General features: G+C 36.8%; 1 protein-coding gene across 3 annotated transcripts in view; it reads left to right on the plus strand.

Annotated features, from left to right (window-relative positions):
• Positions 1-24,238, plus strand: part of ZNF385D (zinc finger protein 385D) — a 431,668-nt gene that overhangs the window by 307,415 nt on the left and 100,015 nt on the right. For all 3 annotated transcript variants that reach the window (XM_054817423.1, XM_054817424.1, XM_054817425.1), the window contains one exon: positions 23,558-23,668. In XM_054817423.1, the coding sequence (XP_054673398.1) occupies positions 23,558-23,668 (111 nt within the window). The remainder of the gene's footprint in view (positions 1-23,557; positions 23,669-24,238) is intronic.

Below are 24,238 nucleotides of genomic sequence, written 5' to 3' on the forward strand. Positions count from 1 at the left end.
CAGAAACATATGGCTCTAACTACCGAGCTTTTCCTAACTTAGTATTCATATCTGATTTTTATTACCATCACTGTCTGCTGGCTCTTCCTTAGGTAAATGGTTAATTAAAGGAAATATTTTGAATATATTTGGATTTGGCCTTCTAATCAATCTTAAGGAACTGATTTAAACAAAGAATGCAAATGAGTATATTTGATCTATGAAGACAAATGGCTTCATCTAAAAGTGTATTAGACCTCAAATTCATAGTCATGTAATGATTTAAAAGGCAAGGTGGTAGACCTCCATAAACTTAATGGTAGAAAGAACAAGCAATTGGACTGCCATAGATTTTTTTGGCTTTTACTTGGAAAAAATAGAGGTAGAGTTTTGGTGCAGTGAGGAAGATAAATGTTGAAACAAATTACCAATATTTTCTTTAAGTTAGAAGTTTACAGTCACTAAATAAACTTATTTGTTATAATGATAATGCCAGTTAAAAGATCAGTGCTGAACATTAGTTTATTTAAATATCTTAGTAAGATCTGAAATGTATATAAATATAAAGGAAAAAAGTCTGGCTTTTGGTTCTCTCAGCTCTACACACTTGACAATTCAAGCATGTGTCAAAGTATGCCCCTAAACCCCTAGTGTGGGAGGATATAACCAAATCATACTATGACCTTTCTTGCAGAAATTTAAGTTAAAGTGGATGAGATGTATCTGACCTAAATTTATGTCTAAAAGCAAAGTGTCCAATCTGAACCAATTATTCAGCTTGTTCCAGAGCCAATGCAGAATGATGGGTAGCCACAGAAAGCAACTTATGCTATCTGAGATGCTTATTTGGGATGGCATTAATCATTTGCAGGAGGTACTTATCTCTGATAAATCCTATAGCAACTGCGCTGTCTTAAAATGCTACACCTGAGGTATCCAGCTGACACAGGAAAATCCAGTTATATCTTAGGAACAATTTTTTTCACAGTGAGTATGATCAAATACCATACTGGTTTTGCCAGGGAAGCTGTGGACTCTCCATCCCAGGAGATACTCAAAACTGCACTGGACAAAACCCTGAGTGTGAGGGCCTGGACAAGACTGTCAGTTGGTGCTGCACTGAGAACTAGGAAGCTAGACCAGATGACATACAGGAGTGTTTTCTCAAACTAAATCATTCTGCAAATTCTAAAGTCCTACAGCAAAGCAGAGAGACTGACTGTTGTGTTTAGAGGAGATAAGAAACCATGAAAGGGAGGTGGTGAAGAAACAAAGCAGGAAAGATTCTGTCCAGCCTGAAATACTGCTGGATATTGCAGCTCAAGCAATGCAAGGATGATGGGGAGAAGTAATATATTGTGTCATATCAACAAGCTAGCTTTAAGTGCACAGCATCTTTTTTTTTTTCCCCCTTCAGCTCTTGATGGAATACAAGAATAAAGATGAGATTCGAAGTAGAGAAGGTATATGAAAGATATCATGTGATGTTATAAGATAGATCGCTGGTTAAGATATGTTTTTCCTAAGTTTGTGATCATTGCACCGTTGCTATTTTACTCCAGAGACCTAAAATAAGATTTTCAGTGCTCATAGTCTTAGTTCATCTCTGGCTGTTTATAAATGAAAGTGGGAGGATAGGGAGTAGGAGTGAAGAAAGACGTCAAACATAAGGGTTGAACTGTGACAGACTATATTGTCTCCTGTCCAAAGGATGACTCTCAAATAAAGTTATGAATCTTAGGACTGAGATCTAGAAACACTGATTAGATTCTGTCCAGACTTGGATGTATGTGTGGCTTAGTGACTGAGACAATTCAAAAACTGTTGGTGTTTCTGTATGGTGATAGAACAATGAAGTATGGATGCAAATTGGTATTTTTTTATTAAACTGTGACATCATTCCATACTGGATATTTACAAATTGTCTTTTCATCAAGAGGAGACCACTTCTTAGTAATTGAAATTACATTTCAGCATTAAATTAAGGAATAGTAATTTCCAAGTGTTCAGTGCCTTGAAAGCAAAAGCATTTAATACTGCTTATACACAGTATTTCAAACTTCATACAGTTGCTTGAGCAGAACATGTGCTGGTTGAGTGCTTCAATTAGACAGTGAGCTGTTTGGTTTGGAAAATTCATACTGTGAGGGAGAAGCTCACAATTACAGCTTAGAGTTTGGTCTGCATTCTGCTTGCCAAAACATCTGCTGCAAAACAATGTCTTCTTTTGACATTGCATGAAATTCAATTCCTTTGATTATTTTTTTCCTGCAATTTAATAACATTACTATTGAAATTCAGGAGGTTTGGCTTGTGTGTATGTGTATGGGCATGCATTCTTGTTATTTTCCTTCAGTAGTAAAATCAGGATGTGGCATTCTGACCACTGATAGACTACTCCACTCTGACAACGGTACCTACTCATTGTAAAGGGCTGCCGTGTTTGTAATGTGCTAACACTATAAATCCTCTTAGTACTCAGCACTGGGTTGCTTAAAGACTAATGCACAAGGGTAGGGAGTAGAAGCCACTGCAGTGGCCACTGCGTAGACCCTCCTTTTTCAGATGTCCATACACACAGAAAATTTAAGTTTATCATGGTGTGAGTTTGGCGTGGCCATATAAATTCAAGCAACAAACTGTATTCAGTCTTTCGACAGATTTGAAGTTGAGACATTTACTCTTCTTTTTATTCCTAAGTACAATGACAGCTAGAAATAGCCAAGGACTCCAGGACAATCGCATTCTGTAATATTATGTTCTGCAAAGAGATGGGGATAAACTTCTCCATGCTGGTCTGCAAAACCAACTTGTAGCAAGCAAGAGTAGATCCGAGTTTCTGGACATCTCAGTCTTCAATGACTTTATCTTTCAGCATCCTTTGTACCTCATTTTCTTTTTGGTGGGTTAATTGAGGTGCAAAGACATTGGCATTTACTTGAGGTCCTAAAGGAGATAAGTGGATGAGCCAGAGATTGACCTGCATACTTCTAAACTGTGTAGTATCTGCTTACTGCAGACTCGTATCTGCAGCGGGATGAGGTAGCTGCCATTTCTTTTCACACACAAGACTGTGATGTGGAGAACTGAAAACGGGCAGTTGTCAGGCCCTCAAATGTAGCACCCATTATTTTAAACTGATTTAAGCTGGCTATCTCCATTGCTCAGAGATACCAAATTTCCTTGCTTAGTTTCAAAATGGCTTAATGGTTTAGATACATGAACTATGTCTTTCCGAGTCATTTCCAAATAGTAATGTTGGCTGTATCTAATTAGATTCTGCTTGATGTATTTTTAGTTTTAAAAGATTAGTAGAATCTTTTAACAAATAGTGTATTTGTGAGTACTCTTGTGGGGAGGGGGCTAAAGGAGGGTATGATATCATATTTCACTGCACACATTTGCTTTAATCTGTATTGGTTATAACATTATAGGATTTTATGTATGTGTCCATTATATCTTCTTAGTATTGCTGCAGCCTCAAATAGAAGTCATACGTCCTTTCTAAAACAAGGCTTTGTTAGATGCTGTTAATGGTTATGTCAAGCAAGGATAGATTTAAATGAAAACAAATTGCTTATCAATCCATTTTCCTCTCAGAGACAGAGAATAAATTCTGTAAGAACTGGTTCACTTTTCCCCCTCCAGAAAATTACGGGAGTTTAAGCTTAGGGTATCGCCACTTAGCTTAGTCTCAGATGAAATTCTTTGGATAAAACACACTTATTATGAGAAAATTCTTTCATTACTAGTATAAAAAAGTAATAAAATAGGTATTTTAACTTTGTATTGTTCTGAAGTGGGCCCTTCAGCAAACTGTATTTTGCATTTGAACTATCTTTATGCATCTGATGTAGCATGCTAATCCTTGAGGCAAGTATCACATCATCTTTGTAATATGAAATGGCTGAATACATCTACGTTCTTAGAGAACATGAGTTGGAACATAAACCTATCAGACCCAAAAAGTTTGATGGCTTCCTGTCCTTAACTCAGACTTATTGTCTAGCAGCTCATACGGAATGAATTCTAATCTAAGATTTACATAGCTTGATTTATTTTATATCTATTTTCCTTTTATTTTAAAAATTTCCCTCAACTTCCTCTCAAATAAATGCAGGCATTGCTGGATAACACAAAAACACGTGAATTACGTTATCACTGAGATTTCCCCTTCCTAATCAGGTCACCTAAGCAAGAAAGGCTGGAGTGATGTGTATCTCTTAAATTTTTCATCAGGAATAAACTAGACAAGGTGATTGTGATGAAAGCCTCTTTGGAAAAGGAGTGCATTGCAAGGAACTGTACAGAGAACAGCAGCCAGAAGAATGAAGGAAGGGGTAGTTCTGACCCTAAGGCAAGTGTTCCACTTCCTCCAAGAGCATTAAAAATAAACCCTTAAGTGTCTTCTATCAACCTATGCGTTTGTTACTGTACACATAAGGTACTGTACCTCTGAACTACTCTTTTCCCATGTTTTCATATAGTAGTTTATAAGCTATAGTATTATGCCTTCCTGCTTATGAATCTCACAGCAGAATGCCCATTTTCCTTCTTACTAACTTTATGAGTATGTCATCATATGCCATCATTCAGTTCCTCATCTTCAGGATGAGTTACTCATCTTCAAGGTCTTCAAGATTCTTCTTCACCAGTGCCAATGATGTGACAGAGCCACTGTCCCACTCTCTATGTAATTAAAACTCTTTAACTAGTCGGAACAAGTTCAGGATCTGTAAAGCCCCCTGAATTCTGACTGATTTTGGTATCCTAGTTGACAAACAGGAGGAAGAGAGATGAATCCTAAGAATGAAGTTCAAGTTATTACAGGTGGGGAGTCAGAAGGGATAGGGAGAACTCCACATCTCTTCAGAATTGTTTTGTGGTTTGTACTGACATACCCTGGACCTCTCCAGTCATATTTTCCCTGTAAATCTATGGCCTAAAGTTCTACCTGCTGCTGAAGAATAGAAGCTGTTGCTTCATTTTTTGTAGCAATGATTGGTCTCCCATGGTAGCAAAACTGGGCTTCTGTCATTCAGCAGTGTAAACACTGGATGGCAAAAAAGAGCAACCGTCAGCAGGAAATTTGACTGTTTAAAACAGATTTTAAACATAGTAGACAGTATGTTGTTGCCACTTCTTCTGAAACCCTTCACTGATACAGTAGAATTGGTAAATTAAGTTTTATCTGTTGACACTTAAGCATGCTTATGAACTATTCCCTGTTTATGAAAAAATGCTTAAAAGAAAAAAAGAAAAAGGCGCCACCAGAAATCAATCACAAACGCTTTGGAACAAATATTTTTACATACGCCTGTGGAGAGGCGGTGTTACTTTGTATGAATAGTATATTTGCATATACAGATTACCTGTTTGGTATTATTCTGGCTCAGTAATTAAATCAAATGAGACTTCAAGGGAGGAGTAGGCATTGAAGAAAACAATGAAGGATATACACGTTATCTCTAGAAACAATATTGAGGCTCCTTACAGAAAAAATGATGAGCTTGTCACCAGAAAATATTGATGCTCCTCTTGCCATCTCAGTTAACAAGCTTATGGTTTGCAGGCCAGAGTCTAAGAGCAAAATATTTAAAAATTCCTGCCTAGAGAGAAAAAGTGAGTGAATAGAGAGCAAATACTTAGACACATTGACTGGGAAAGTGTAGGAGGAAAAGTGTAAGAGGAGGGCTCTTCTCTCCTGGGTCAGGTTCAGATGTTGCCTCCAAACAGGTAACTGAGTTCTCCAAGAAGCACCGAGATAAATCTAAAAGCCAAATCTGGAGACCTTGGGTAGGCTTAATTTTTCTCTTTAATTGTGTGCACCTTTTGGCAATGTTCCCCTCTGCTGTTTGAGGCCCCTCATCAGCTTCTGTCATGGGCACCTGAAAGCACTTTCTAGAGATGGTCAACTCCTATAGGTGTATTGTGACAGCAATGGCAGCAATGAGATTTAGTTTGTTCGGTTGGGCCATTGGCATCCACCCAGACAGAAGTGCAAAATGAGGCGCTTGTCACCTCAGAGGTGCATTTCTGGAGAGGGGTAATTGTAACTGTCCCCAGGCAGAGAGTGAGAAAGGTGGGTGTTGTAGTGGGTCTGAGGTGGAGCAAACTGCAGGAAACGGGGGGAGTCTTGTCTCCTGTGAAAATTGCTTACTAAGAGTCTGGGGGCGCAGGTCACAGGCATACCCTTGTGCCACTGCATTGGCTGTTAACACATATACCATGGAAATACTTTTTTAGACTACTTTTCAGAGAGGCAAATTTATAAGAGAAGCTTCATAACATAAACTGCTTCCCTGCTTCTCTAAGAGGAACAACTGAAACAAAGAGGGAAAAGTGGATAAATAGTATGTTTGAGATTAAACCCCGTTTATATCACCTGAGGAATTGTATCCTTTACACGACTTTGGTCTTGTTGACCACGGGGTGTCCTTTCACCCATCTGTTCCAGTGCTTAGCGTCCACAACCTTGAGTTACCAGCCTAACATAATGAAGTTGTTTATTCAGCAGATTTGTTATTGAATTATGAAATCAGAATTAGTGGAATCTTGCAGCTTCAGCAATTACATCTATATTTTTGTATCATCATGCAAAGAACTTTGTTCATTTGTTTTGCCAAACGCAGGTTAGCTGTAAAATGGCAGTCTATTGCACTATATTATGCAAATTGGTAATGCCTTACTTAAGATCAATAAGTTTAAAAATCAGATGTTTATGTCAACATTTGTAGGACCATGAAACTTGTAAGTGCTGTACTCTGTTTCACGTTGATTGAAAACTGGCTTACAAACTAGATAAAAGGAATAGTGGGTATTTTCAAGTAGAATGATGTGGCAACAGATAATATAAGTAAGAATTATGAAGACTGCTTTTAGCATATCAACTACTAAAAACTTGCTTTCCACACTGAACGTATTGCAGAGTCAACACCACCTTGTCCAGCTCTCCAATAAAGCGCCAAAGGATAGGATGTTATGTTGCTGTGAATCCAGTATGGACTGTAGGCCCTAATTCTTCAAAGCATTTAAGCATGAATTTGCACATCAAAGGTATGCACAATGACCTGCTACCCGGCAGCTTCTAGTGGATTAGCACATTTCATTATAGATCACTAAAAGGCAGAACTCCACTGTGCAGAATGGTCAGTCCATCTCCCTTGCTAACATAATGTTCATTATTAAAAGCAAATAACCAAAGAGATTGAACCATATTATCATGTAATTGTCTGTCTTATCTTTCTTTTGCATTGCAAAAGTATTTGTCTTTAACATGGTGTTTGAAGATACCTTTCTATGGCGTTTCCATTTGCTTTTGATTTTAGGTCAATAAATGCTCTCCCTAGAAAATAAGTTATTTTCCTTTCTATAAAGTTCAGTGCAAAAGCATATCATTCAAGATGCTTATAAATTCCTAAACGGAGAGGTTACAGTGGGGAAGCCTGCCAAAACCTTCAGTACTAGGCCCTGCAATAACAAGTCTGATGCACTAGCATAGAGAGGACTAGAGAAAAGCTGTAAAATGTGTTGTGGTTTTTTGTTTTGTTTTTTTTTTTTTTTAACTGAATATGCCTCATAATCAAAAGCATTAAAAATTATATTAAAAAACATTTATTTGAATAGAAATTATATGTGGTATTTTTAGTTATACTGCAAATGTGTCATACTGTATAATAGAAATATTGGACACCTACTTTAGCATTTACTGCATTGCAGTCAGATCCATGCTGACGGGGTTTATCTGTTATCTCATTCAATTCCCTCAGAAAAATGAAATTATGTATTTCTCTTTGTGTTCTCGAAGCAGCAAATTCACTAGGTCTGTTGGGTTTTTTTGATACTGGGTTTATATACTTTTCCTTCTTTTCTCTGCAAGCTTATCAACATTTGTAAATCGGTATTTATTTCTAACAAATTTCTCCTGCCCTACTGCCTAAAATTCTACAGTCCAGACAGGTAATTCTGAAGTTGGCTGTATTTTCTTTTGGGAGGTCATGATGGAATGACAGAGGGAGGAGATGATATTCACAGTATAGCATGGTAGAATACTTAGTGCTTATTCCTGTACCATTAGAATGGAATTCTTACCAATGTACAACATATTTTTATAGCAGTATAATTAATTTTCTCAAGGGTCAGGGGCTTTTTTCCCTATGTGGTAAATTATGCTAAGTCTTTGTGAGTTAATTAAAAATCTTATCTGTTAATTATCTACAGTGTGTACAAAATAGCTGTTCGTGTAAGTTCTAAAGGTAGGATATTTTTTTTTTATCACTGGCATCTTACTGGCTAAGTTAGAAAAACGTGCAAATATGCTAAATGTTGCTTTACAATTTTCTTTGGAAGGCATGAAATTGTGATTAGCATCAGTCATCATGTCTATATTATAAACATAAAATTAATTCTGACTGACACAGGGAATAACTATGGAACATAGGGAATGCTATTATTGTTTAATGAATCTCACTTATATAAATACCAGTAATATTATTATTACTACCATTTTTGGTAGTGATATACCATGTCGTAGTTATATACCATTTTTGGTCAGAGTCTGAGAAGATTAAAATCATCCTAATTCTATGGTGTTTACTTGGAATAATACTGGTATCAGTGATTTGATTAATTCTAAGATGGATTTTTGTATGCATAAGTTCAGAATATTAACATTTTTGTTCTCATGCTGTAAGTAAACCTAAAGATCTTTATATTGGTTTAAAACAAGTAACTACTATTGCCTTTAATGAGGGGAATATTTTTCTTCAGATGCAACAGTCACCATTTGATTTTGATTCATACCACAACTTGCTCATTTGTGTGTCTGTTCCTAGGGATTCTTCTGCGGGCAGGGGAGAGTATTTTGAGGGGGTTGGGGTGGTTTTTTTGTTGGTTTGTTGGGGTTTTTTTTGTTTTACTTTGTTTTCCAAAAATAAGTGAGGCATATAATATGTCCAGAAAAGGGAAGGTCTGACGTTCATTGTAAGATTTATTCTCTACTACTAGCTCCTCGTATGTGAAGTGATGGTGGATAGGTTCACAGGCAAGAAGATAAGGAGGATTTTAAAAAGGACCCTAAAGAGTTATGCAGTGCTTTTTGTGTCATAAAGTCAAAAATGAAAGAGAGCCAAATTAAGATTGTGGTAAAGGTTTGGCAGGAACACTTTTAAAACTAATGCGAGTAGTGAATGCATAAAATCAGTAATCAAGTTGGGAGTCATATGTTGGAAGCAGCAAATGTGCTGCATTATCTACAAAGATAACACACAGTGTTCATTTTTCTTAGTAGCTAATTTAACTACCAGGTTTTTATTGCTGCTTCTGCTCAGTCCTTCCATTATTAGCTGAAGTCGACATTTCCCACAAAAGTTCATCCTTGGTAGTAATAATTTGCTGCCATATAAAATAAATGACTTAACATAAAAGATTCCACTGATTGCAGTGCCAGTTGGCACTTTCTTGTTCTCTGTTGAAATGAGCACAACACATTGTCTATTACAGCTGCACGACTACCCTGTGACCGCAGTGTGTTGCAAGTTTTAACATTATTGCTTCTGTATGTATTTTTCCCCCATAAATTATTCTTTGCAGAAGAATGTTAATTAGTAACTGATAGATATAAAGATTGCCAGGGACAGCCCATTAATTCCATTTACCTTAATGGCACTTAGATCTTAGCTTGCAGTACAGCTGTATTCAGACTGGATTATAAATGTAATTTTTTGCATCATTAACTACCCTGATTAATCTTAGACAGCAAAAGCATAATTATAGAAACACAGAACTTGCAATGTGCCAGTTTAAAGTTGTAGCTTTGCTCTTTTGTATTTACATCATTGTAAACAACATAGGTTTTGAAAATTCAGACTGGGAAACAGTTTTTCTCCCTTAATAATTAACTTGTGCCTTGTACTAGTCATTTCTCATTTCTGCTTTTACTTGGGTTTTTTGAGGTTTTATTTTATTTGTCGGTTGCTGAAGTTTTTTAAGTGCCTTTTGTAACATGGTTTGCTTTTGACTGGTGCAATTACTGGATATTTGCATACTAATTGACCACCATTAGCAAAGTGTTCATTCTGCTCAGAGTATTAAGGAAAGCACATGTAGTCTGTGTCTGATTTCTGTGGAGGCTCCACGGAAGAGAAAACCTACTGCCAGAAGATGTCGTCGTGATTTTCACATTACAGTCATCATGAATGCCCTGGTTAGAAACCTGACAAACACTGTGTTGGGCCAAACAAGAGTACAAATTCAGATACTGGCCACAGACAGGAGCAGATATGATGAGATGCTGGTCTTCCAGAGAGCAGCCAGGAAATAGCATGTTCTGCCTGAGTTCATGTTTAATGTTAAAAGGTGGGAAATATGACCTGCCTGGTATCATAAAAGCTTTTGCCACATGGGATTTTTTGGCTTGTTTTCCTTTGGTTTTGATCAGAATAAGGCAATGTAACCCTACATTGATTGTATGCCTTTGGTCTAGTATTGTCTTATCAATATAAAACTGATGTGACAAATCCCCACCCTGATAAGTGCACAATGCTACTAAAGTGTTAAACTTCTGCTTGCAGTAATAATGAGAAAGACAAGAAGTGACAGAAAGAAATAAAGAATTTGCACTGGTAATGCCATTTCAATAATCATAAATCTGAAAGTAAAACTAAAAGCAGTTAAATGACGATGTTTCAGAAGTGCCATTTGTAAACAGTTAATGGATAGTTCTCAAGAACATACTGGATTTTTCAGGATCAGTTGACATGGCTGCATGCTGCGAATGTGCTGTGTGGTGCCTCACATAGAGTGTGAACTGAAGGTTTTTTGAAGGGGGAAGGAAGAAGAAAAAATCCCCAGTGATTAATTCAAATTGGTGATTGCACAAATGCCTTTTGTAATAACACACATTTCTCATGTGTGGAAGGATCTGAGCAGATACAAGTCCATTTCAATATAATAAACTAGACTTCTTTTTAATTTTGTATTCGGGTCTCCTGGCTTCCTCTTCTTTCAAGCTGTAGGCACAACTATTGCAGAGGCAATCTGCTACACAAATTACAAGGAGATTATAGTAAGTACAGTTTTCTCAGTAGTGCCTGAAAAGGCAGCAGTACTTTTAAGAAGACACAGGAAAAGAAGGATAGAGGTTTGGAGCAATGAAGTTTGCAGCTGCTCCTGAAGGAAAAGTAGGTTTGGTTTGTTGTTGTTGTTGGGTTTGTTTTGTTTTGTTTTGTTTTGTTTTTAAGTTATCCTATCCCATAGCAGAACTGTTTGTGCCTGCAGCTGCTCCCAAGAGCTGCCAGGGTAAAAGCTTCTCTCCCACTTCCAGGTCAGACTTGTCTTTTGAAACAAGAACCAAGAGCCACATGAAGTGTGGTGAGGGGTTGGCCAAGGGCACTGCTCTGAGCTAGGAAGAAGGGCTTGGTGGAGGAAGCGGTGGGTTTCAGCTCCCCATTCAGGCACAGACCTCCATGGTGACCTTGAACCATTATTACTCTCAGTTCCTATCTGTAAAATGAGGATAATATTTCCTGGCCTTTTAAGTGTGTCACAAAGATCCTGGTCATTAATGATTAATCCTGGCACATGAATGTGTGCAGTTACATAAGTATTAAGATCTGGACATAATTGTCAAAGCTGAGATTCAAGGTCAAGTCTTGGTTCGAACTTGTTCCATCAGAGTGTCAAGATAAGCAGGAGTAAGTCCTGGTGGATAGGGTTCATCTCTAATATAACTTCCGTAGAAAGCTAAAAGAGCTTTATAGTAGCACGAGGAATAATGTTTTCATTGCTGATATTATTTTTATAATCACAGATAATAAAATGGGTAGAAAATAAAACTGGACTTACGGCTGAGAGCCCTGCAGGCATCTAAGAAGACAGAAGCAACCTCTCTGAGGTTTGCACTGTACTTTTGGTGTCCTCTTTGTTTTTTCAGAATTCTTTCTTTAGTTGCTGCAATCTTATCTGGTCCCTTCTAACCATTCTGTGTTGTAGATCTCTCCAGGGCAGAGCTTTTACTATAAAAGTAGAGACAGTGCACCCATATGGTATCCGTAGGCATCAAATTATACATAAAAAAATGAATCCTTCAAAATAACCAGAGCTGAGCTATTGTGCATTGTGGAGTTTCCTTTTTGAAAAGATATGCTAGCAGTGCAGATATCTTTACGTACTTGACTTGCAGGCAACAACTAAACAGTTCGCAGACAATAAAATTGCTTGTCTTCACATCCATAGGTACTTGTGTGAGGTACTCCAGACATAGATGATTTTGAATCAATTACGCCTGTGCTGTCTAGTGTTAAGGCATAAGACTGTGAATGAGAACAAGTGGTTTTGCCAAAAGTTCTAGTACAGCTCAGTTTTCATATGTTAATTACCTGTCTGTAAGTGGTCTTTGTAAAGCACTGTGAAATACTCGGATGAGACTTCCTATTGTGTTTAAGTTCATAATATACATGAAATCCTTTTCAACCTGATTAATTCAAAATACTCAATGGCACTCTAGCTTCACTGAATGTTAAGCAATATTGTCCTTCTGGCTGGGGGTCGGCAGAGGAGATGGAAGAACTCTCAAGTTGTCACTTGCCTGCAGTAGCTCAGTGTCTAGTTGCTTCATCCCTTCTTTTTTGCCCAAATTCTGGTTCCCATCTACATGTATTAGTTCATTTGGGGTTCCATTCTGGAGGGACACAGAGCATCCCTTCTTACGCACTGGATGACAGCCTGCACCACAGTCCTCACCTCTGACTACCTTGTGTGTGTCAGTATCTATACATCACCAATATAGTCGGAGCTGATTTGGGATGAGTAGCCAGTTTGAGTTTGCTTGACCTAAAATCATGGAAAGACCAAAATAAACATGAAGTAACTTTAAGCAATCAGAAAATTCAAGAAAATAAGTGAACTAGGTCCAAGCCAAATCACTAGTATATAAAGAAACCATGTCACAATATGCCGTTACAGTGAAGTGAATGAAATCCCCCTTCTGATATTGTTGTTTCACAATAGAAAAAACAAAAGTAACTGAAGTAGTCCCAGAAACTGAAGGCCCCTGCTACCTCCACATTTTTTACTTTGTAGATATTTATTTATGGTAGTGGACTCCTGGAAGGAGTGGAGATTGCTGTTTTAAGCCTCTTTTGAGATATCTTCAACTTTTGGGCTAGTATTTCTGTATGCACACAAGTAGCAACAGGTTTTCTTTCCTTCCTTTGTTTCATTTACTTCTGGTTTGATCTATAAAAAGCTCAGAAGTCAGGATCAGAATGGTACTTCCCTGGCAATACTTTTTTCTAAATTTTAATTTTGACATATCGTTCAGATAAAACTTCAAAGATGAAATTGTACGGAAACGTACGCTGTTAACTTTTCATCTTTTTCCAAATGATATAAAAACATGCTGAGAATTATTTAATGCATCACATTTCAGAGATGGGTAGGAAGGGATTAAAGCACTTCAAGTGGTGAATAAGCCATAACTATATTCTCCACAGCTGTTCAGTGCACTCAGGAACGCACTAATGATTCAGTCACTAAGACTGACAGGAGACTTGGAATGAACCTCAGCGGCAATCTGTAAAGAATTACTCAAAAAGTACAGTCACAATGTAGGTACCCAGTGCAGGTATAAGTGTGTTCTTTTCACCAAAAGGTAATACAATTTTGGTTTTGTAGCGTGAAGAAAATGTGAGAAGTTTCAACTGGTGGGGAGTTGGGTTAGTAATGTAATAATCTCCATTTGTTCTAAATTATTTCTTTTCTGTCTTTTCCTACTTTCTGCATCCTAACGAGTGTAAGCAGAAATCAGGTTGATCTTAATTTTGCAGTTACAAATACTTTACTAAAATGCAAGCCACCTTCTGACCACCTGTTTCTTTCATGTTCCTGGGATCTTGCTCAGCTTACTACCAAATTCTAATGTTGTTATGCATACGTAGTTACTAAGCACAGCAAGCTTTATTTTCATTATTATGTAAGCTCTCAAACTATGTCAAGAGAATTTACTACATTTTTATCTTCCATATTCCAATTTCGTATTTCTCTCTCTCTTCATGGAAGTGAGTTTCCTGAACACACAGTCTCATCCTGATTCAAAAATTCAGGCAGGTTTTAGAGCTAATAATGTTATGGAGGAAGTAAGCAGGTTAATGACTTCTCCTATGGACCATAATCTATGAGCTGAGCAAAGTTAAAATATTTTTCTCATGCAAGGAGTTATAATGCTCTTTAGCGATCTGTATGAGGGCTATGAATATAGCTGTGCACATTATTTACCCTCATACTTGACCATTACCTTTTATAAGGGTATATTCAGCTGCAAACTATAGCACTTCAGTTCCCATATGTGAAGAGTCTAGGGAACATTATTGTTCTGTGTTGACTGCTGGTGATGAAATTAATTTAAATAAAATTGTCTTTAATCTCAAGATGTGAGGTAACATGATGACAGTTAGTCACATAGTCTTATATCATTGAATTTTCTTAAGAAGGACAGCAGAACATTTCTTCTGAGAGAAAGGAATGGAGATGTTTTATGTGCTTTTTTTTCCTGTGCTGACCTAAAAGAAAAAAACAAAAAGAGAAAAAAAGTGCCTGTGGTCAAATAATTATACCAGCAAATGTCTACACTTGCACCTGAAGTGAAATGCCTCTACCAGATTTTGGAGACAGACATTCAAGAACTAGGAGAGAAATTCAATAATTTTCTAATTACTCTGCTGTAAAGGGTTGTCAGGGACCTAATGGCTAAAGAAGCAGAGCAGCTTTGGTAAATCTTTCAGCTGAAATGTTGAAGTATTTTACTCTGAAGCAGTTATAAAATGAGAATCTGAAAAATTTCTGTCTCTCCAAGATTCAACTGCTGTATTTTAGCCTTTGCTTCATGAAAATATTTGCTCACTCATACATTCCCCGCCAAAACCCAGGATAAAAAAGTTCTGTCCCCATAACATTTTTTTCCTGTGATGGTGGAAAGTATGGATTAAATGATGTCTTGGGGTCCCTTTTAGTCTCTGGTTCTCTCTGGTTCTACAAGTATGGCTTAAGAATTGTAACTTCTCCCAGCGTTAAATCTTAACTCACTAAGAGATTTTGAAATGTGTTCAAATGCCATAAAAGTATGGATTTGATAGAGTATTTTAATAATGTCTGAAGCATCCCTTGGACTTATTCAGGTAAGAATGTATATTTTTAAACATTCTAATTATTCTCTACACCTTAGTTCTTAATGGTCTCTTTGGAGTCACCAGAATAAACAGGGTAAATAAGGAGATTTTTTAAAATAGGCTAAAAAAGCATAGCAGCATGATCAGGAAGGTTGCATTGCAGAAGTATTTTCCCACTCCTTAAATACATATATACAGTCACTTCTCTAAAAAACACATAGTAGTTTGTAGAGACCACTTTGGACTCTTGTACTTGTGAGCAATTCACTTGTAAGAGTGAATCAAGTGCCTCTCTGCCAGTTGTCTGTCTGGCACACATCCTGCTTTTATTGTTGTTGTGATTAGAAAGACGCACCATTATTAAATACCAATTATAACATTTGATCCAGTTTTCTGAAATTCATTCACATATGAATGATGCTGTTGGGAATTTGTTGTGTAACCCTCATTATGCCTGCCAACCTTTTGTTCCGAGTTCCTTTCTTAAGCGGAAAACATGAAAATGCCCTTAGCTTTTTTTAATGTGTTCTTTTTCTCATGAGCTTTTTTTTTTTTTGCGCTTTGTTTTTCGTTGAAGCTGAGAAAACAAATGGCATTTGTGAACCTTAGGTTTTTATCTTTATTGGTATCTTTAGAGATATCTTTAGAGAAAGTGGAACATTCATATCTTTTTATTTTAAGCAATTGTTTTGGGTTTAATCATATTTTTACCATCTGCCACTGCTCATTGAAGTGAGCAGCTGAAAAGAAACAATACACTCCTTCTTTCCACACCACTTTGGTAATGCCTACGAGAAGTGGAGTGAGTAAGTCTCCTACTTTCAAGGTGGTCTGTTTCATGTCAGCCTGTTCTTGCACTGCGATTGTTGTATTGAGCATTGTCCACTGGATAATTGAGCAATACGACAAACATGCCACATTTGGTTGCCTTTCATCTTCTCTCCTTTGGGAGAATCTTTTAGGTGTGGTATAATTTTGCATGTCTTTTGGATCAGCACTGGGGAACAATCATGATTTTGTAATTTGGAAGATTATTATCCATGGTATTCTTGCTCTGTTTGTTGAAGAAACTGGAAATCACGTTTTGAATGAGATGGGACTGAATAAAAAGAAAGGGAGATCCCATTCCAGAAAACCAGTTGAATACCACCCCGGAGAGTTGTTTGAGAGATGCAAGGCAAGTCACTTAACCCAAACTTTTCTCAGACAACTTTGTGGATTGTGAGTCCAACTTGCAGTTGTAAGGCTGTGTATTTAGTCTGTGCAGCACCTTCACAGATGAATCGGAAATCAGGAACTGTGTGGTGAACATATGAAAGGCAATATAATAGTAAGTACTATTAGGTATATTAAATTGGGTAACTGGAACTAGTGTACACTTTTATTCTTCATTTCTGAGAAAATACCATCTTTTATCTAACAAGTTTTGAAAATAAGTTAATTATACTTATGAAGCACTCACATCCTGTGTCAATGAAGACTGGAGGAGAGCCAGTGAATAGGCTGATAATTCCCATTGAGAGCGAGGTTTCAGCTTTATCCAGTAAATGAGGTCTAGGGCTATTCATTGGACAAAACACAACATTGAACAGTTGCTCATTAAGTTAACATTGTCCATCTGAATAGAACAAAGCCAGAATCTTTCAGGAAAAATACATGAACATATTTCAAAAATGTGAATTCATAAAGGTATTAAATTAAGGCTTATAGGCATTTCATGTTTTTAAGGGCTTGATCTGGAACCTTAATGTTCTTTTAGCACTGTGTGTTTCTGTATTTAGCATACGTACACATACATACACAGATTTGTTCCAGTTTGACAGTCCTTCACATGTTGTTTAGTGTGTTTGATTAGCATAATCAGTGTGTGATTATTTCTCACTAGCCTTAGCATATGCAAATTCTTGTCTTTTGACTGACAAGCATTATTAGACAATCAGAGTATAAGGATTTACATAATCTCTATGTGGTTACAGTATTTCTGTGCAATACCACTGTGAATGCAAATCCTTTTGCTCTGACTGGTTTCTGTATATTCAAGCAGTTCGCCAGAAATACTGCTGCTGCCTCAGCATCTCATTGCCAAGTGGAAAAGTATAACAAAAAAAAAGCAAGAGAGAAACACTGAAGTCACATCTGAAAGGTGACTAGACAACTGCTACAACTAAATAGCTCCATAAAGAACATAAGAAATAAAGATAAATCCTTACACTCCTGTAAGACTTCAACAAGAGAATAGAAAGTTTACTTTGGGAATTCATTCTGAAGTACTATTCAAGTTACATAAACCAATTACATTGTTTGGGAAGTCACTACAGTTTTCTGTTTGATAGATACCACTTTTTTAAAAGAAAAGTAATTCTTCTGTAAATATTGCACATTACTGTAGTTGTTGCAGGCATTTTATGTGAATTATTTTATATTTAACAGGTTGAATAATATTTCTGGTTTATGTACATGAAAAACATGAGGTTACTTCTACCCTGTTTCATTGATAAGAGCAGAAATGGTAGACACTTAGAAAAGATATATAATGCTGAGTTCAATTCACTGCATAATTATTCACCATAATTACTAGGGCAATACTGAATAAATTAGCTGTAAAAGCATAAAGCATGCATGGTAGCACATCTAGAACACGTATTTTAGACATTTGACATCATATTGTTCTACTTGCACATGAAACCAAAATATTGTTGAACATTCATTTTTTAGGGTTTAATTATGCTTACTAAGCTCTTCTGGTCATTCCTTTTGAATTGTGTTCTTTTGTTAGTTTATAAGATTCTTATTCACGGATTAATGTGATATTGGAAAAAAATACCTGCACTGCTAGCCCTAACAATGGGACGTATTTCTTATGGAAATACAGAATGTTAAATATACTTAGGATCAAATCACTGAGCTGTTGTTGAACTGTTCTGTTTCTGACCTAGACACCAGTATATTACGAATGCATCAGGTAGATTGTAAGTTATAGGTCTGACACTTCTGGAAAGCATCAGACCTACTATACGTGCTGCACAGATTATTTTTTTTTTTAACATGCACAGTTAATAAATACTTTCAAGAGGTTTGAGATGGGTGTGCGCACACAGAAATGAACTGCAATGTGTGACACCTAGTAGGTCCTTCCTGGAAGTTTTAGACCTGTTGCACATGCTTTGTCTAGCTTGAATGTGCAGCTGCAGTAGATGCCAAGTGTCTCCTGGAGAAGAAGGAGCTACCACTCAGCTGAACAGTGCCCATAATATGGGCACTCTATATGGGCAATATAAGATTGAATGTCCAGCAGTTCTCCAAAACATCAGAGTTTCTGCATAAGTAATAATATAATAATATCATATCGTACTGCTGCATCTGTACAATTGACCAGCATGATTGCAGGGGGAATTACTGTGAATTCTTGACGCTACTGAGATCAGAGAGGAACTGCTCAATTCTCAATTGGAAATAGTCAGATTATGCCCCAAGAACATTTCTGGTTCAAAACATCCCCCAGCTATAAATGACAGTGGCTTTACCTGATTGAGGAGCTTTCCTATAGCTTTAGTAACTGCTCTTCTGTGTGTCTGCTAGTATGTCACAATTACAACGCAGGAGGCAGTTTGATGTTTGAATTGTTTGGTGTTAAAACTGCATTCATCATGCAGTTTTAAAAATGGATGAAGTTCATCAGTAAGTATAAACCGTGGAGGATATGATAATATTTTGTTCTTTTTTGGCTTGGTAAGACATTGTATATGTGGTTGGTACAGAATTTACCCTGTTTGCAATGCTTTTATAGTGTCACTATTTGTTAGCACGTAAGAGAATGAATGAAAGGAGCCCTCACTGAGTTATCTTTATTTCTTATCAATTTTACACATATGAGTCTCAACTCATATGTGGAAATATTAATACCTTGCCTGCAACTATAATAATATTACAGTGTGCTTGTTTGACTTATTTAATCGTAAGTACAAAAATTATGTTTGTAGAAATGCAGACCTACGGTAAGAAACCATACTCAGAGTATCAGTCCTTTAATGTTATTTTCAGTGTAACATTGCATTGTGTTTGCATCTGGATTTTAAGAAGTTCTGAGAGATGTTTATAGCTGTGTCACTGAATTCACTTACCTATTTGAGATGGAGGTCAGTCTTTTGGTGGGTAATTTTTTTGTAAATTACCACTAAAATGATCTACAGCAATTTTTTCCTGAGAGCTTCCGTGATCTGACGTGGTTTTCTGCTCACTTAATATAGGACCCTAGTGATTTCAATCAATCTTTTGCAGCTAATTTCTTTGGCTTTGAGGTGAAAATACTTTCTTACTTATTTGATTGTTTTAGACCTACGATATGTTCTGAACAGGCTCTGGGCATCCGCATTATCTTCATCCTTTGACCTGGATGCTTTTGTTTATGGGCAGTAGTGCAATTCTGTTAGTTTACTGCCAACCTCAAGCATTTGAAATGCTCATGTCATGCCCATTGGCTTTAACACACTATAAATAAATAAATAAATAAATAAATAAAAAATAACTCCCTTTTGTTTATATCCTTTTGTGATTTGAGCCTTTATGGATCAAACTTGCATGCTTTCCTTTACTATCGGTTTGTTGGTTTTAACTTAGGCGTACTTTTATGCCTCTGGGATAAGTTGTCACATAAAAAGGACTAATAAAATTATATATATTAAAAAAGCGTTGACATTCAGGAAGAGCTATGTGTTTGAGTTTCAGTTTCAGCATAAAAAAAAATTCTTCACAAAAAAAAAAAAAGAAGAACGCTTAGTGGAATTTGTGGAAATTATGTAACATTTACATTTCCAAAGGATGAAATTTCCCTGAAATTTACCAGCCTGGGTTCTGCTTTCTGCAGGTATTTAATGTAATTTAATCAGATGGAGATTTGGCTACAGAAGGCCTTCAAGCATAGCAGCTATGGTGATTCTGGGAAAGTTGTCCAGGCAGGTAGGATAACATGGGATGTCCTGGGTCAAGTTCTTGTTGATTTTGGGGTTGATGTTACATCCAGAAAAGTTCATGCAACAGCCACTCCTTTCATCTGCAGTCCACAAAATAAAGAGCTCTTCCGTGCTCTACCATAAGCACAGGAACAAAGAAGAACGTGGCTCAGTCATTGGTCTGACAACTTTGAATTTGAAACAAAAAAGTAAAAAAAACTGAGAGTGGTAAGGTCAAAGCTAAGAAAATGGATTGAGAGGCCAGCTTCTGTCGTGTCCTTGCTTTTGGTCCTGGATTTTGGTGAAGTATGGTAAGCCCCGGAAGATCTTTGGAAGAGAGTACAGTATCTGATCAAAGAAAGTAAATAATATCATGTCGCCACAAATTTCAGCTTGAATAATTAAAAAATAGATTATATTATTGCTGTGCATTTTACGTATTGAAAACAAAAATTAACCAAATGAATTATGAAGCCTGTCATATTTATCTTCATAGCCCAAACTAACAGTTACCTTGTTGTTTGCAGTGAACCTTGAGCAATGTGCTATCCTGGCACTGACCACAAGGAAAAGCGTGGCACAGCCTGTGCTACGTAGTAAGAGATACTTAGTGCTGGATAGTAGAAAAGCAAAAAGTAGTTAACTAAGTCAAACACAGGGCAGCTTGCCCTTTTTGTGTTGTAACTTGCAGTGCAAATAAGTTGGCGAGAGGAAGTAAACCTCTTGCAAACCTTGCTCTCCTGCACAGCTTTGACAGCTGAATCATAATCTTTGATGTGAATTGCAAACCCCTCTGTCCTTCACTGTAAATGGCAGTAAATTAAATCACTTTCATCTAAGAAATAAAATAAACCCCCAGTGATTGTAATATAGCACTAGTAACAAGTAAAAAGCAGATTTTATCAAAGTTGATCATGATAACTTTTATTTTGAAAGCAAATACCATTTACATAAGTTGAAATACAATTTATATGTGTAATTAGCAAAATTCAGTGAGCCTGGAAGTGCTTGGAGATTCTGTTAAGTATCTCACCACTTGCTGATTATCTCAGCTACGTGATATTATTTCCCTCTTTATACTTCCCTGCAATCCTTGCTCTCTATTTTCTGGCAATCAGCTGCCTCTCTTTGTTCCTCTGACTCTCAGCAGGGCTCCTCTCTGTCTTCCAGTGCCTGAGAGATCTGAGTGCTTATCATGCTGCACCTAGGTATCCTGTTACCTCTCTCAAATTTCCTGCATAAAACTTCTGGAGGCTTATCTGGTGCTTTTGGATGTTTACTTGAAATTTATGGGTCCGTGGTATTTCCCAAATGAAATCTCCAGGAAAAAATAATAAAGTCAAATACCATTCCAGCATTCTGCCCCAACTTTATTAGAATCTGGGACTAAGTTTTGAAGTTTAATTCTGCTTTGCAGTATCAAAGTGCAATTGGCAGTGAAGGGATTTTTACTTTGAAGCAGCTTTTCTTAATCAGCTTGGAGGCTATCCAGAACACTTCTTCATTTAGAGCCACAAGCACAAATCATCCAGTTCACAATAAGGCCATGTAGCTGTATATCTAGAAGTCTGCATCTTTAGAAAGAGAAAGGGAAGTGTGCAGATGGATTTCTGTATCAGCAGATAAACAAGAGAAAATCTGTGGAGTGATTAGGAAAGAAACTCCACATTTTTCCATGAGACCAAAATAAAATCAAATGCAAAATAGATCAACTATTCCACACATTCATGATTCTTCTCAATTCTGAAAAATTATTTGTCTCTTTCTCAATATGTGAGCATCAGTTCCCCCAGAAATCCAACCCCATTTGGAGCTAGAATTCTTATCGTGAAGATGGGTAAATCCAACTCAAAAAAATGAGTTGTTCCATCTTAGGAATCATGGTGGTACCTTTCATATAACCCTTAAAGAGCTTCTTTGTTGGCTTTCTTAACTTATGGCACTTGTGAGATAATGTGAAAGAGTTTAACGTGTTAACACTGAAAGCTAAACTAATAGTATCTCACAACTCTGGTTAATGTGAAGGCAGTTACACCGGATCAAAGAACGCCCAGTTTTCTCTATGTGCCAACTTGTTCATATACCGGAGCTTGAGGTTTCCCTAAATATTTTAGACCTGCAGTGGCGAAAGAAACAGTGCCTAAATTTCTAAAGAAAATTTCTCCAAACTTCAGCAGCAAGGAAATAGCGTCAGTTAAGACCAGGTTATACTTTAGTGTTGAAAATCACCGAATACAGGTCTGTTGGTTCTGCTGGCATAAGAAGTCACCTCTTGGGTAGTGGAGCAGTTGGAAGAAAAAGAAGAGCTGTTGCTGTCTATTTTCCTATGTGGTGATGTTCTTTCTGGTCTATACAATAGTATTTTTGGACCGTGGGCTCTTTCAAGATCACGTTACTGAGTAAAATGAGTGCCCCTACCACAAGGTTTTGTCACTGCAGAAAGTTTTACACAACATGCTGTCAGATCTCGAAATACTCTGATCTTAGCCATCAGTCTTATTTTCGGGTTATGTAACAGTGGCATCCCTAGCTTCTGGGTGGATTGCTGTTCTTTTATGCTGGTGGTTGCACAAATGTATGAGGTATTTCACTTTCACATCAAATGAAGAGAATGTTCAAATGAGCGTTTCTTCCAAACCTTTCTATAAAGCTCTGCCATTTTCCTTGTTCCTTTTTTTTACCAATCTGAATTTCTTTTCAACAGGAATTAATTTAATAACCTATTTCATATCTGACACTAAACAGCTGTCAGGTGATACAAAATTTCTGTAATGAGTTGTTCTGGATTCACTGCAATAGAGGCCATGACTGTCTACCATTACAGCTTCCATGAATAATTGATTACTCTAAGGAAAAGCTCTGATTCTTTATTTATCAAATAACCCTTTGCTAACAGACTAGAAAAAAGTGAATCATGGGGACATGAGCATAGAAAAAAGTTTTGGGGTTTTTTTCAAGACACATAAAAATTATGCTGTGTGAATACCGGTTATCATCAGATTGAGACAATTAATTGTATTTGCATAATTGAAATCTGTGAATTTTTAACAATACAATTTAAAGATAAAAGCTTCACATTTCCATCGATCCTTTTCTTAGTAATTGTATTTAAAATATTATTGTTTCATTTAGTGAGCTAGGTTTTCTATGATATAAAAAACATAAATTGGTGTTTTGATAAGGATCTACAACTTTTAGCTTTCTTCAGCAAAGTGAGATTGGTGCATACAGAATTGAACTAAAGATATGTATTTCAAGATAGCTAATGACAGTTTGTTCCTTTCTGTATTACCTCTTTGTAAAACTGCATGAAGAAGAAATATTTATTTTTAAAGAAAAATAACAGTTTTCTGTAGTGTGGGGTATGGTATGGCATGATGCAGAATCTCTTTTGAGACTATAGATAACATAGCATACAGTGGAACAGCAAAAGCTTTTATTTTTCTTTTTCTTCTCTCTTTACAGATGGACCCAATTCAAAAAGCTGTAATAAATCATACATTTGGGGTTCCTCTTCCTCATCGAAGAAAGCAAATCATATCATGCAACATTTGCCAGCTGAGATTTAATTCTGATGTAAGTCGATCATTTTGTATCAGATTAAAAATATGTACTTAACTTCTAGGATGTGCCATAATTTGCATAAATTGAACCTAAATGAAATGTTGTGATTTCAGTTTGTGGCTCAGCAGATGAAAAGGCTGTAGGATGCTTCAAATAAACACAATTATTTGGCAGTGTTTATACACCCAGCCAGATTTTCCCTGCGGATATATCCCTGCAAGCTCATCAACTTCAGTTGTGCTGCACAGTGTAAATAGGAGAATGGATTGATCCATTACTGCTAATAAAGCTGAAATATTTGCTGGGTCCTAATTCTTCTACCAGTCCTGGTTATGTTTGCCTGCCTTTTCAGCCAGTGCATGTTAGAAGTTATTCAGTTATACCTACAGTCCTTGTGGATCTACCTCCCTTCTTCTACCCTTACAACCATATCTCTGTCTAGCCAGAATTGTATTTTAATGTTCCTGTCCTGCCTGATTTTTTTTTGTGAGTTGGCTCCTACCTTACATCCTCTCACTCCTCCAGCAATGAAGTAGAACAAGCTGAACTGGAGATGGTCTCTAATAGACAGAGGAAACCCAT

Source organism: Grus americana, chromosome 2 (assembly GCF_028858705.1).
Source record: "Grus americana isolate bGruAme1 chromosome 2, bGruAme1.mat, whole genome shotgun sequence".
Classification (NCBI taxonomy): Eukaryota; Metazoa; Chordata; class Aves; order Gruiformes; family Gruidae; genus Grus; species Grus americana.